This window comes from Drosophila simulans, chromosome 3R (assembly GCF_016746395.2).
Source record: "Drosophila simulans strain w501 chromosome 3R, Prin_Dsim_3.1, whole genome shotgun sequence".
Classification (NCBI taxonomy): Eukaryota; Metazoa; Arthropoda; class Insecta; order Diptera; family Drosophilidae; genus Drosophila; species Drosophila simulans.
In genome coordinates, this window is record NC_052523.2 from 15,534,767 (window position 1) to 15,547,682 (window position 12,916).

The following is a 12,916-nucleotide window of genomic DNA, read 5'->3' on the forward strand; positions in this document are numbered from 1 at the left end:
CCATTATAAAGATATAGATATGGAACAGCAACAACTATGACAACGCATTCGCTCGACCAATGTTGTTGCTCTATTTGTGTTTGTTGATGATGCCGGCCGGGTAAAAGTAATCAACGACATTAAACAAGTCCAACATCATCGTCATCGGCTAAGCAAATAAAGTTCTCTTTTTTTCCTGCTGGATTTCGGTTTTGTATTACAACGAAATTATTGTTATTTTTATGAGTGGGCTGCGGCACAAGGGCGGCGCGCGAAGCTCTTAAAGGGGGTTATAAAGTAGAGTTTTGATTGAAAATTTTAGTTCGCATTTATGTTGGTACATATGTGATTTATGACAATAGTTATTGTACTTAAATTTTATATATTCTTATAAAATATTGCCAAGGAGACTTACCCCCACCATTAAGCCGCTGCATTTTGGCTATTGAGCAAGCTTTTAGGCACCTAAGCGTGGTTCCATTTTCCCATTGTGTAGGTGTGAGAAACCCGATATGGTTTTGTCTCGATTCGAGTTGGGTCTAGTTTCATTTGATTTTTTCGCTGTTTGAGGTAAGTGCAATTTTGCAGTGACTGAGCAAAGATACATAGTTCTACCAAAGACACTAGAATAACAAGATGCGTAACGGCCATACAAATTTTTGGCACGCGATTTTTTGGCCGTGGCTCTAGAGGTGGCTCCAGGCTCTCTTGAGTTTTTGTTCGAGAGAGAAAGAGCGGAGAGCGCTACAGCAAACAGCTCTTTTCTACGCATACAGTGATAGCATACAACTGTATGTGTGCATACGTGTGCTCATGCATTGTAAATTTGACAAAATATGCCCTTCACCCTAGAAGTTCGTTGACTTTAAATCTATATTATTTTTGATTAATTGGCTCCATGCGAAAAATTCTTGTTTTGTCTTGCCTTAACGTTATTATTATTTAAATAAAGCTTAGAAATAGTAATAGCCGAATCTATGTACATCACAAAATAAATTTCGAAAATGACTTTATATTAGAATACTTGTCATTAGGGTATTCAGCTTGCGGCGTGAGAAAAATTTATAAGGCAATGATTGTTGAGTGCTTGTGTCCGCACTTCGTGCCTGACGATATGACTTTTGCAACGAACTGTTTTCATATTTTTATTTATTTTAATAATTTTTTTCTACTACGTATTATTATTTTTTATGAATTATTATTATGAAATATTATTTTTATTATTTATGAATAAAATTATTATTTTTTTATGAAATTAAAAAATAATTATTATTTTTATGAAATATTTATTTCATATTTATTTATTTATAATATAAATAAAATAAAAATAAAATATAAATATGTAAACGGTAGCTAATTCGAGCGGCGATTTTAACAAACGAATTAAAAAAATTTTAAAATTATAATAGTCAGGGAATTTTTATTTTATTTCATCATATCGCTACGAAATTGGCCACAACTCCAAATATGTAAATTCGTTTCTTCGATCAGAATTGATTTCGGCCCGAAAATCGTCTTCTAGCACAACACGCAACATATACGCATTCTCGTCTCTTGTTTTTACTCACACAAGCAAGCAAATTCTATTATTAGATTTCTTACGCTCTCAGCGTGAGCGAGCGGAAAGAGAGCAAATTTGGCCTTCACCAAAAAAGTGGCTGCATAGTGCCAAACGAATGTATGGCCGTTACGCATCTTGTTATTCTAGTGTCTTTGGTTCTACCGATGTTTTTGCGGTCACAACTTTTGTTCAGGTCTAGACAAGATACTCATTTTCCCGATGGAAACAGAAATAATCTTTTAGCCGAGTTTATGAAAAATGTCTCTCGGCCATATCTGCATCTTCTTCGGGCTGTTACTTTAATTTGGTTTGTTTTCCTCGGGCCACAGTAAAAATCTTGATAACAGACACTCGCATATATGTTGCTCTTTCTGTTTGTTTATACTAATGTTGAAAAGGGGCAGGGAAACCCGCATGCGGCTGGCGCCGTGGCACGCAACATGGAAATGAAAATAATAAAATGCGGCTACGTGCTGCAATTTAGGCGCCTCGCTCTTCGTATCCCCCGCTGACTTTTGGCTCCGCAATTAGATCAACTAATAATAGGGCGGGATTCTCCAGGGATAGTAGTTGCAGTCTCCGTTCCAGGTCGAACTTTGAACTGTTCGGGTTCATAGCTGGCACCTAATTAATGGAGAAATATTTATTAGCATATCTAACAAAATAAATTATTATCGATAAGCCTCGTTAATTTGAAGAGATAACCAGTCGGCCAAAGTTCATGCTTCACAATTCAGCCGATGACTTGTTTTTAAATTGGGCCTTTCCCGCCTTTTTTGTACCTTTTGCGAATCTTTTCGTCCGGCCCTTTTCCTTGGTATTGGGCCGTGTTATCATTGTTATCACTGTTATCACTGCACTCTTTTCTCAAGTGGGCCCGAGGCTCAATTGCGATCGACAGGCGGCTTCTGACGGCAGCGACAACTCAAAATGCTGGCTACTGTGCGCTGATTCCAAAAGTCGGTGGTGCATAAATTGCTTTATGGCCCAGTCCGGTGGTACGGGTCTAAAAACTCTGGCTGGGAGTGGGGGCTTTATGGCCAACAGCCACCACATTACTCAAGTGCCTACAGACCAGCAAATACAAATGTACATATGTGTATACCCAACCGGCCGTACTATTGTCCCTAGTCCGGGGTTATCTCCTCGCTGGCTCGGAATGATTTTATAGCCAAGCGACCTGGTCATAAAATCATGCCCAACCGTGTGTATTGGCATTATAAAACGAATATAGTCCGGCTGGAATGAATGCTTTTATTTTGTGTCTTTTACGAACCCAGATTTAGTTGCTCAGTTTTCGCTTTCTTTCTAGCGTCTCGCCTTTCCGATAATTGCCTGAGGAAATTTCTTGATTGAATCATAATTTGAGCAAGTTCTATAGAATCGTATTGTATATATAGTTTTTATGACGGTGTATGATAGCACGTGGTTGATGAAATGGTACTGATTTCAAAATTCCCCCCATAATCGCGCGCGCGGGAAATTTATGACCACCTACGCCAACCGAGTTTCGATTTTTATTTTATTTTACTTAAGATTTGTTTTTTTTTTTATTTGTTTTTGTTATTTTTTTGTGTGTTGTATCTTTGAGGCCAGCGATTTGGAGACGCGACATTGTAAACCTTTTGCCGGTTGTATAATTGCATTTATTGGCATCATAAAAAAGGCGCTTTGAAGAGCAGTATCTAAACAGTAGTGATTTCTTTTCGCCCGTTGTCGCAAAAAATATGAAGTGAATAAATAAAAAATCAACAACGGAAAACAGAAATAGAAATTTATGAGGTGCTCATGTGAAACTGATTACGAATGGGGTTCGCTTTGGGCTCTCAGGTTCCGATTTTGCTACTTTTCTATTTTTTGTTTTATTTTTTTTTTTGTTTTGAGGCGCGTGACGATTTCCGCAATGACTCGATTTGAGACTGATTCGAAATAAAACTGAACTATAAATACAAAATTGTCAGCTGCAGACGCCCACGCAATGCAGCGGCAGCATGTTGACAAAACTGTTTTTGGGGAAAAGTTGGGGAAAATCATTTCGTTTTTATTCCCATTTCCCATTTCATTTTCACGCCCCAACTGCCGAACGTATTCCGCGTATTTATAGACTTGTCTCATGCTGTGCATTTTAGTAGTTGCCCGCATGATTTATATATTTTTAAAATCATCCCGTTCTCGTCTCTCATTTTCGGCGAAGAATAACTTCAATTAGGATGGACCGCGATGTGTTCAAGGTTTCGGGGCAGCCATTTTTTTCTTTTCATTTTTTTTTTTAAATAAAAAGGCCAACCTCCGGTGGTAAAGTGCGTGCAATATAGGCCCGGCCAACATCTTTGGCCGACTGCTTTTCTGCTTTTCATATCAGTTAAAGCCAAAAGCGCGAGCCTGCATAGCGAAACCAGTTTGGCGAGTTCCCATTTTATCTGTATCTCCGGCGTGTGTGTGTCTGTGTGTGCAACACCACATCAGCCAACCAGCATTTGAAAATGCAACATAAAAGCCAACGGGCAACAACTTTTGCAAAATACCCAACACGCAACTTGGCTCCCCGCACTCGCCCCTTGCGCCCACTTCCATTTTTCGATCGCGACTCTTCAATGGCCGTGCTTTGTGTTTGTTATTATTGTATGTAATGTGTAGTATGGCATGGCATGGTATGGTACTCACAATGGGGCGTTTTTCTCATACGACCATTCCGTACAATGGTGTGGAAGTGCCCACATATCTAGATACAAGTCTTCCAAGTCTTTCCCGCCTCGCCGTCCGTGTGCAAAGTGTGTAATTATTAGCTGCACATGGCTCAGTTGATTTCAAATTGCCGTTACTGCCTTGGACCGCTGGAGTCGAACTCGGACTCGATTCTGTGTGGGTTTGTTATATCTGGAAGATCGTAGTTGCAGGAACTGCAGGAGACACAAAGCTTTTGTTGAAAACAGCTAGCTTTCTAGCTGATTGGAGAATGCCTCACAAATCACAAGTGTGGCCATGCAAGTATGTTTTATAATCAGTATGGCTTGCACCTACCATGTTTGATTGTGTTGTGCATGTAAGATTACATTTTCAATGTTGTCTTAATCCTCTCATTGCCCGTGACTCCTTTCAAGGTTATATCTTTTATCCCCGGAACAATGAAAAACCCAACCCGTGGACCTCCTGCCTTTCGGGCAACCTTGTTGCACATTACTGGGTGGTCAGCCAGCAACAACTTTGCACAAAAACACAAGTAACACATACGCATTTGGACAAGGTCAGGTCCGTCGACCGTTATATAAGATATCGCAGCGGGTGTTTGTCGGCGATATCTGTTTATCTAACGACTGAAGACAGAAAACTAAAGACCCGAGCTCGTCTCGGCCATTTATTGTGGCTCAGTTCCGTGAGAGCCAACAAACCAACGTCAAACCTACAAATCCCGCAAAGAGTCGGAGTTCGACAACGGATTTCAAATAATTCGCACAGCATTTGGATGACCTTCTCGGTCGGTCTGCGTGGCATTTTATCTAGCCAGATATTGCCTTTGTGATCTTTATCTAAGTGTGTGGTTTATTTTTATATCTCTGTGTGTTCGGGATTGCTATAAAAGCGAGAATCTCTTTTATGGTCACAGCGAGTCGCATCGTCACCTCTTCGGGCTCTGGGGTCTGGGTTTTTGGCTTTGGGTCCGTTGATGAGCTGATGAGCACAAATGTTGCGTTTCCCATGCTCGCCGTGGAACCGATTTGCTTATGGTTGCTGTTGTAGTTTTATAATGTGTACAATATTTTGGTTTGGCAAGAGCTTATCGGCCACCAGGCCATCATAAAATGGCAAAAAAGAATCAAATAAACGAGAAGTGTGGTCGGTTGGATAGGAGTCGCATGTTCGACCAGGACAGCTGGCCGTAGTCTGTTGTACAGAGGGGAAAAAACCTCTGAATAGAAAATAAGTATGGATATTAATACATAAGAAATATTTTTCATTGTGTAAACTTAACACTTACTAACCATGTCCTTCTCATTCTTTCTCCTTGCAGATAAGATCACAGAAACCCTATTATACCGCAGATCCCGAAGTCGACTCACTGGTAAGTACGAAGAAAAAAAAACGAAAGGCAAAGCTGGCAACAAAGTTGCACAGCCTCCTTAGCAGCAAGTTGCCAAAGCCAAAGATCATGGCTATTTTTTTTTTATTTCTCTCCCCGAGTGCCCTTGTGTGTGTGTGTGTGTTTGAGTGTGTGCATCACCTTGACCCAAAACAACGACGACAATTGAATAATTTTCTTTTATTTAGAATAAATCACAGTGAATTTAGCAAAAGCCACAGCCAGCGAACGCAATTTATGAGCATTTGTTCGTCAGACCGAACTGAGTTGTTTAGTCATTTTATTGGACAGCGTTGCCATACTTTTCGCTCTTGCTATTTGCCTGCTCTCGGGGGATATAGTAGTCCATGGGCGATGGCGATATCGGGGCATATAGACGGGGGGAGTCGAGCAACGAGCGAACCCATGCGAACGACAATATGAAGCAGAACGATTTAATGATGCATATGACATTTTTGCACTCTCTAAATGGGCTGCCTGCCTGCCAGCCTTGGGTGTGCAAAGAAAAAAATAAGTAAAAATGCAAAAAAAAAAGAAAAAACGATGCAAAAAGTAACAACAATGGAGCCAACGTCTTGGCTTTAGTGGAATATGCATTCGCGATCTTGGGCAAAAAACGGGGGGCTGAATCCAAGGCAAATGCCAGCAGCACAACCTAGACGATGATCATGATCGCCGCTCATGATGAGCTGAAATCTTCGAGGATCATCACTATAGTTTGGGGCGAACGGAACTCATGCTAATCTGCCAGAGGAAATGATCGTTAAAAGGGCATCCAGATTTTTAGCACTCAAATGGGGAACTCGTTTATGACAGAGCCAGCAGTAAGGAAACGAAGTGAGTCAGTGGTGTTGAGTTGGGGGATATATATATAAAGTAGAGCTTTTACATCCAAATTCATTTAACAAATTTTGCTCAAAACATGCGTAAACATCCTCTAACCACCCATGTTAGGAATAAGCCACAAACACAACCGCCTCAGCCGATCCTTCTCGCTATATTTTGTTAAATCTTTTTCCCGGCATTCCTCAGCCCGAGGAGTCATAACAATTTTTATGGGCATGAGTTGGGAAGTGCGGGGAACGTTGGGGGGCCAAAAAGAGATCATTTCGGAGGCAGCAGCATCCAGCTGAATGTAAATCAAGACGGAAATGCCGCGTGCAAAAAGTGCAAAACGAGCCATGCAATTGGCTAGCAGCTAAGCTAAAGTCGGATGAAAAAAAATCCAGACGGATGGTGCACATATAGACATATACATATGTGTGCATACATATGGCAGAGAGCCGAGAGTCTGGCGGAGTATAAAGAGATTATGGGCAAAACTAATTTTAATTGCCGGCAGTCGTAAATGTGTCACTCACTTACCCACTCACTCACGGCGGAGTTTCCTCTGGTGGCCCTAATTTTATGCACTTGCAGATTAGTTTATTAGTTGTAGTACAAAATCACTGAAAAACCCCCGAGTTCCTCCCGCCATTTCCCCCCCGCGCCACTTGCATATGTCCCTCGTGCATAGATCGTCTTGGCCATGGCCGTGTGTCTATCTTTTGGCCCGCTCGCGTCTGCGTACTTTGGCCATAAATCATTTTGGCATGCCACTCTGTGGTTGCCACTCCCCCCGCGTGCCACACATCCCCTTTATCCGCTATCGTGTTTGAACATTTAAAAGTGCATTTAGTAACACTCACTTAAAGGAAGAGGCAGAAATAAAAGAAACCCCTTGCTATAAAAATGTTTATGGCATGTCTTGGGTTAAAATGGAATTCCTGGGAGCAGTAGCCGCAACAATAACCAAAACCAAACAGGCCACACAGCAGCAGTTAGCAGCATCGTAAAAATGTCAAATGTCAAAGTGATGTTTTAATTAGCGGTCTGGTCACACCAGCAATCATTTCAATGCCTGTGCGTTTGCGAGTGTGCAAGAGTGTTTTGTACAAGAAAATTAAAATATTAATTGCAAGTTTGTTTCGCGAGTAATCTTAATCTCATGAGTCTGGTCACTCCCATGTTGCATGCTTATATTTTACCCTACTAAATTTGAATTTGTTCTCCTTTTCTTACAGATGGTGCAAGCAATACAAGTACTTCGGTTTCACCTTTTAGAATTAGAAAAAGTAAGTAACGATTTTCCATTAATTTTTCTTACCTTAACTATGCCACTTAAGTCAGCTTAAACATTGCCATAGCTTCAATATCAAAGTCTATTTATGCAACCTCATCAAAGCGGGAGAAAAAGCAGCATTTGTTTAGTCATTGCAATTAACTGAAAAAGCCAGAGTGGCAAGCCGGGCCAAGTCGCAGTCGTCGGCAATCATTTATCAACGCCCCAAAAAGACCACCCAAAATGTTTAACCAGGAACCCAGGACCCAAAAACACAGTCTCCAGCCGGCAGGCCCATAAATAAAACCGGGTCCAAAACGCCGGGGCGAAAAAAGCAGGCAAATAGTTGCCAACGGGCGCGCATTTCAATTACCAACATTTGTGTTGACATTTTATTGAGCCATGTTGCAAAGGGGGTGCAAAGGGGCCAAGGGGACACATGTATAGTTGCCCAGCAGGCGGCCACATATATATATGTACATACATACATATATATGTATCTGCACATATCTGCAGTTGGTCTAATACACTTGCAAAATGTCTAAATTAAAGGAGCAATGCAGCAAGAAGAAAAAATGCAGCTGAAAATTGAATTAATTGCCAATCAAAGTGAAATATTTGTTTGCGGGGCAGAAGGGGGAACAGGATGTGGGCCTAGACCACAAATATTTGGCCAGCGGCAGGTGTTTTCTGTAGTTGGTTACAGTTTCATGCGTAAGATAAAACAAAAAACGGAAAAAAGGCACATTTTTTCGAAAACAATGGAATGCATTCAGGTTTCGGCATCTCTTTTGTTGTTGATACATGAGGTGTGATGACTGCAGGGACTTCCCCTCTCGCCACGATTTTCAAACATAATTCCTAGATAACGCAGTCACATTAATTATTTTCCCAAGTAAATTGAATGCGTGGGGGAGGTTTTAAGCCGAGAGGGTTCTCGCTGCCACAACACCTACTTGATTATTAGACACTTTATTGTCTAAATGGAAAAATTACAGGTTGCCTAATTTGTTTTAATTTCAAATAATATGCAAGCAGCGGCTTCGGGTGCGTGTCTCCCAGTCTGTGACTTAATGGAAGTTGTTCCTCAAACGTGGTCGTAATTAATGCCGGCAAACCCCCTCTTTTCTGTATTTTGTTGTATTTCATTTGTTGTATTTGCTGTATTTTGTTGCTGCTGCTGTGCTGAGAAAATTAATTAGGCAAATGCGCAACGAAGCGTGGAGCGAACCTAAACCTAAACCGAAACCAAAACTGAAACCGAAACCCAGAGTCGGAGCCGGAGTTTAAGTCACTGAGGCTGAGAGCTAAGCCGGCCAGAAAACCCGTCCGAAAGCCGCTCTTCACTCTTTTTTCAATTAAGTCTTAAGTAAGAAATTATGCAAAACATTCTACACGAACCGAAAAAACCGAAGCAGAACAAGGCGAAACACTCGGTGAATATATAGTGGAGTGGAGCTGGCGGATCATTAATGGAGATTGCTTAAAATACGAAGAACATGGATACCATCGATTTAGAAGTCGGATAGTAATCTAAATACACATTTAAGATTTAACTCTTGCCTGATGCCAGATTACTGGCCATAATGCAGCCACTATCTTGGCCCTGCACTTGACCCAAAGTCGTTTGCTGTGGAATGCAGCGACTGTCTGTCGGCTTCTTTTTGTGGCATGGATATATGGGCTAATGACAGCGAAAAGGAATCGAACGAAGAAGAGTCAATCAAGGTGCAATTAGTGGCTAATCACCAAACGCTTTCTAAGCCCGCGAAAGCAAACAAATGCACAAAACTAGTGCAGTAAGCCAAGTTAGTCAGTCAGTTGGCCAGCTGCAATTGGTTGCACCCTGTATAGAGAGCCAGAATCGAGCAGAAAAAAAAAACTAAAACAGCCAAGATCTTTATCAACATCACAGCAGCGGCCGAGACCACGACAGGTTTTTGTTTTGTCATTTGTCACTCACACAGCTTGCGACACACACGAAACCAACAAAGAACTGTAGCAACTTGTACTGAAAAACGTAAAATCGAACCCAGAAAAAATAAAGCATAAAAAGCACACTCATTTATATGCAGCCAACAAAATGCAGCGGTCGATTTTTGGTGTATAAAATAAATATATAAATGCAAAGAACAAAACGACAAAAACAAAAACACACAGCTACAATGAAATACAAAATATACTTAAATAAAATGTGCGGGTTGACTTGCAAAAAAAAGGGGAAAAAAATACTGAAAAAACATACAACATCTATATGGGAGCGAGTAAATGTATATCTGTATCTGTGCATATTTGTTGCCGCTGCTAAAAACAACAACAGCGAACAGAATCAGTTAAAAAGACGTTTTCAAGACTTGTGTCTGTCAAAAACTGGTTTGGCAGTCTCAGTTTCTGAGTTTCTCAGTCTCGGAGCTCCAGGCTTTGGGGCCCCAGTCCCCAGTCTCCAGCTTTTTAGCTCCCCACAGCACACGGACAATTCTCGTCACAGAGTCACATGCAAAAAGAAAATAAGAGAAAAAAAAAATAACCAAATAAAAAAATACAAAATAAAATACAGAGAAAAAATCAAGCAGGCAGGCAGGCATTGCAATTGACAAACAGACAGTGGGACGGTGGGACAAACCGACTGATGGACAGATGGACAGTGGGACAAACAGACAAACGGAGACGCAGGCGGAGACACAACACGTTGGGTCAGTTGCACACGCTTCTCCGCCAGCGGGGGGCATGGGTATCGGATCGGGGAATCGGAATAGGAATCGGAATCGCTTGGGTTAATGCCGGCATGGGGGCATAACAGAACCCACAACAACAACAGCAACAACAGCAAGAGCAACAACACCGCCAGCAGCAACGATTTGGGGGCCTTGTTTTGATGGCTTGGCCAAGATCGCTTCGGGATCTCTCGCTAAAAAACACCAGCAACATCACCATCGACAGCTGTGTACTTTTGGCTTTGGCGATGATGCAAGCTGAGGGATGCCAAAAGACAACTGATGATGACTTTCGAGCACTTTTTTGGGCTGAGAAAAATATATCAGAAAGTGAACTCAGATACTCCGTTTAACATAATAGCCATCACACGTTCTGTGAGGAGGTCTGATCTGAAAGAACAGCGTTGATAAACTATTATGGCCACTTATGCAATACGTACTACAATTAATTGCACTGCATTTAAATGTCAGAGAGAGCACAGTAAACTTGTTAGACGGACTGTGAGCTGTGTGCTGTGTGTTGGAGGTTGCGTGCGGGGACTTTTGGATGGGGGAATACTAGTAGTACTCGTATAGTTCAAGCTATCTATGAGCGGAAATCGAGAATTACCACTGCGCAGATTGGAGCGATTTGCATCGAGATTAGAACGGAGGAAGCTGCCAGGGAGGGGTGAGGCTGGACGGGCGGGAAAAGCCGATGTTGCTGCTGTGAAAAGTTTTGCTTAACAGGATGTACAAATGAGCGCCAGCATTTACAAGCAACGCCCTCCGGTTGCTGCCGTTGCCACTGCCCATGTCCGCCAGTCGCCCTTGTTGCTCGTGCGGCCACCCAATGTGCAACAGCAGCAGCAACAGCAATGTGCAACAGCAACATGGGGCCACTGGCAGTCATAAATATCGCAATGAGCCGTTCGAAAATGTCACATACAATGCTGACAAATTAATCAAAACTTATCAGCCAGCCGGCATCGAAACTCCGCCAGTCTCCGAAGGGCCACAACTTGCAGCAGCAACAACAGCGCAGCAACAGCAGCAGCAGCAGCAGCAGCAGCATCGCATAAACATATCAATTTGGTGGGCGCCCTCATGTTGCATGTGCATGTGCGGCAACATGTTGCTGGCGCGCTAATTGCACGCTTTATGGATATTGTTATGGTCACTTTGACAGCTACCAATGCAATCATAAGACCGCCACGAGACGAGACTCCTTCGCCAGCAACATGTTGCTGCTGCCGGGGCAGCTTATCAGCGACGGCGACAAATTTGACATTGTCCTGTCATAAACCAGTTGCTGCAGGCCCGTTGCTCTTTTTATCATATTTTTGCAATTCGTTGTTGCTGTTTTTTTTTGGCTTTTGCGTATATTTTTTCGGTGACAATAACATTGAAAGCAGCCTGCAAACGAGTTTGGCCAGTTTGGGCAATGGGCAACAAGTTAATAGCCTGGCTGTTGCAGCTTTTGCAGGCCAAAAAACGTACAGAAAAGAAGCAGAAGCAGCAGCCGCAGCAACAACAAACAATTTGCATAAGCAACGCGCACTTTTTCGTAAATTAAATGCCTGGCCCGGTTAAATGGAGCACCCTGTTGTTGCTGGTGTTGCCGGTGTTGCTGGTGTTGCAGTTGTTGCTGCTGTGTCTGCCAGCCATGGCCCAGTGCAATTAATTTCTTTTTAGCCGTGGCGGCGGCTGCATTCCTCTCTTTGTTGCTGCATATTTGCATATATGCCTGACTCACACTCACTTTGGCCTTATCGCATTTGTTTTATCACACACACACAGCGCACTCACACTCACAGCAACAGCAACAACAGGGCCTTAAAAACGCATTCTGTTTGGGCCAAGTCTTCATGGGCCTTTTGCCTCTTGCCTTTTTCCCGCTGACGATGACGCCAGCGATCCTCCACTCCATGTTGCTAATGCGAGTGTTGCACGTGCTGCTGTCTCATGTTGCTGCTTGCTCTTGGCCCGGCTGGTTATTTGGCTGAAAGTGTGCCCCGGGGCTAAGCTGCCTGCCTCGTCTCGTTCGGCTGGCCGGCTGGCTGACTGGCTGTCTGGCCACTTCCTTTTCGGCCAGTGCATTATTTCGTACCTCTATGCATATTTATGGACCTTGGTTAGCAGCTAAAGCCGCTGCCTCAGCCATTTTTGAGTGCCATCATCATGTTCACGGGCCTGGGCGATGGAGTCGCCGTCCGAAGTTGGAGTCGGAGTTTTCAGGTAACGCATCAAAAGCAATTTGCATGTCATTTGCTGGGGAGGGAGGGATGGGCAGATCGACCAACCGGGATGAGCAGGTTTCTGGTTGGGGCAAGAATGCGATGGCGCTTAGTGTATGGCAATGTTTAAGCTGGCTTCAAGTGTAGATATAAGCTATGAGTGAAAACTAAATATCAGCGATACCTTACATATGCAATATTTACTTGTCACTGCGTTCTAAAATGCATTAAAATACTTACTAACGTACAAAAGACGTATATAAATCG

At 42.6% G+C, this 12,916-nt stretch overlaps 1 protein-coding gene across 3 annotated transcripts in view; it reads left to right on the top strand.

The window, feature by feature from the left end:
* LOC6728636 (homeobox protein homothorax) overlaps positions 1-12,916 on the top strand; it is a 107,603-nt gene that overhangs the window by 15,205 nt on the left and 79,482 nt on the right. For all 3 annotated transcript variants that reach the window (XM_002103941.4, XM_016177034.3, XM_016177033.3), the window contains exons 4-5: positions 5,550-5,600; positions 7,682-7,732. In XM_002103941.4, the coding sequence (XP_002103977.1) occupies positions 5,550-5,600; positions 7,682-7,732 (102 nt within the window). The remainder of the gene's footprint in view (positions 1-5,549; positions 5,601-7,681; positions 7,733-12,916) is intronic.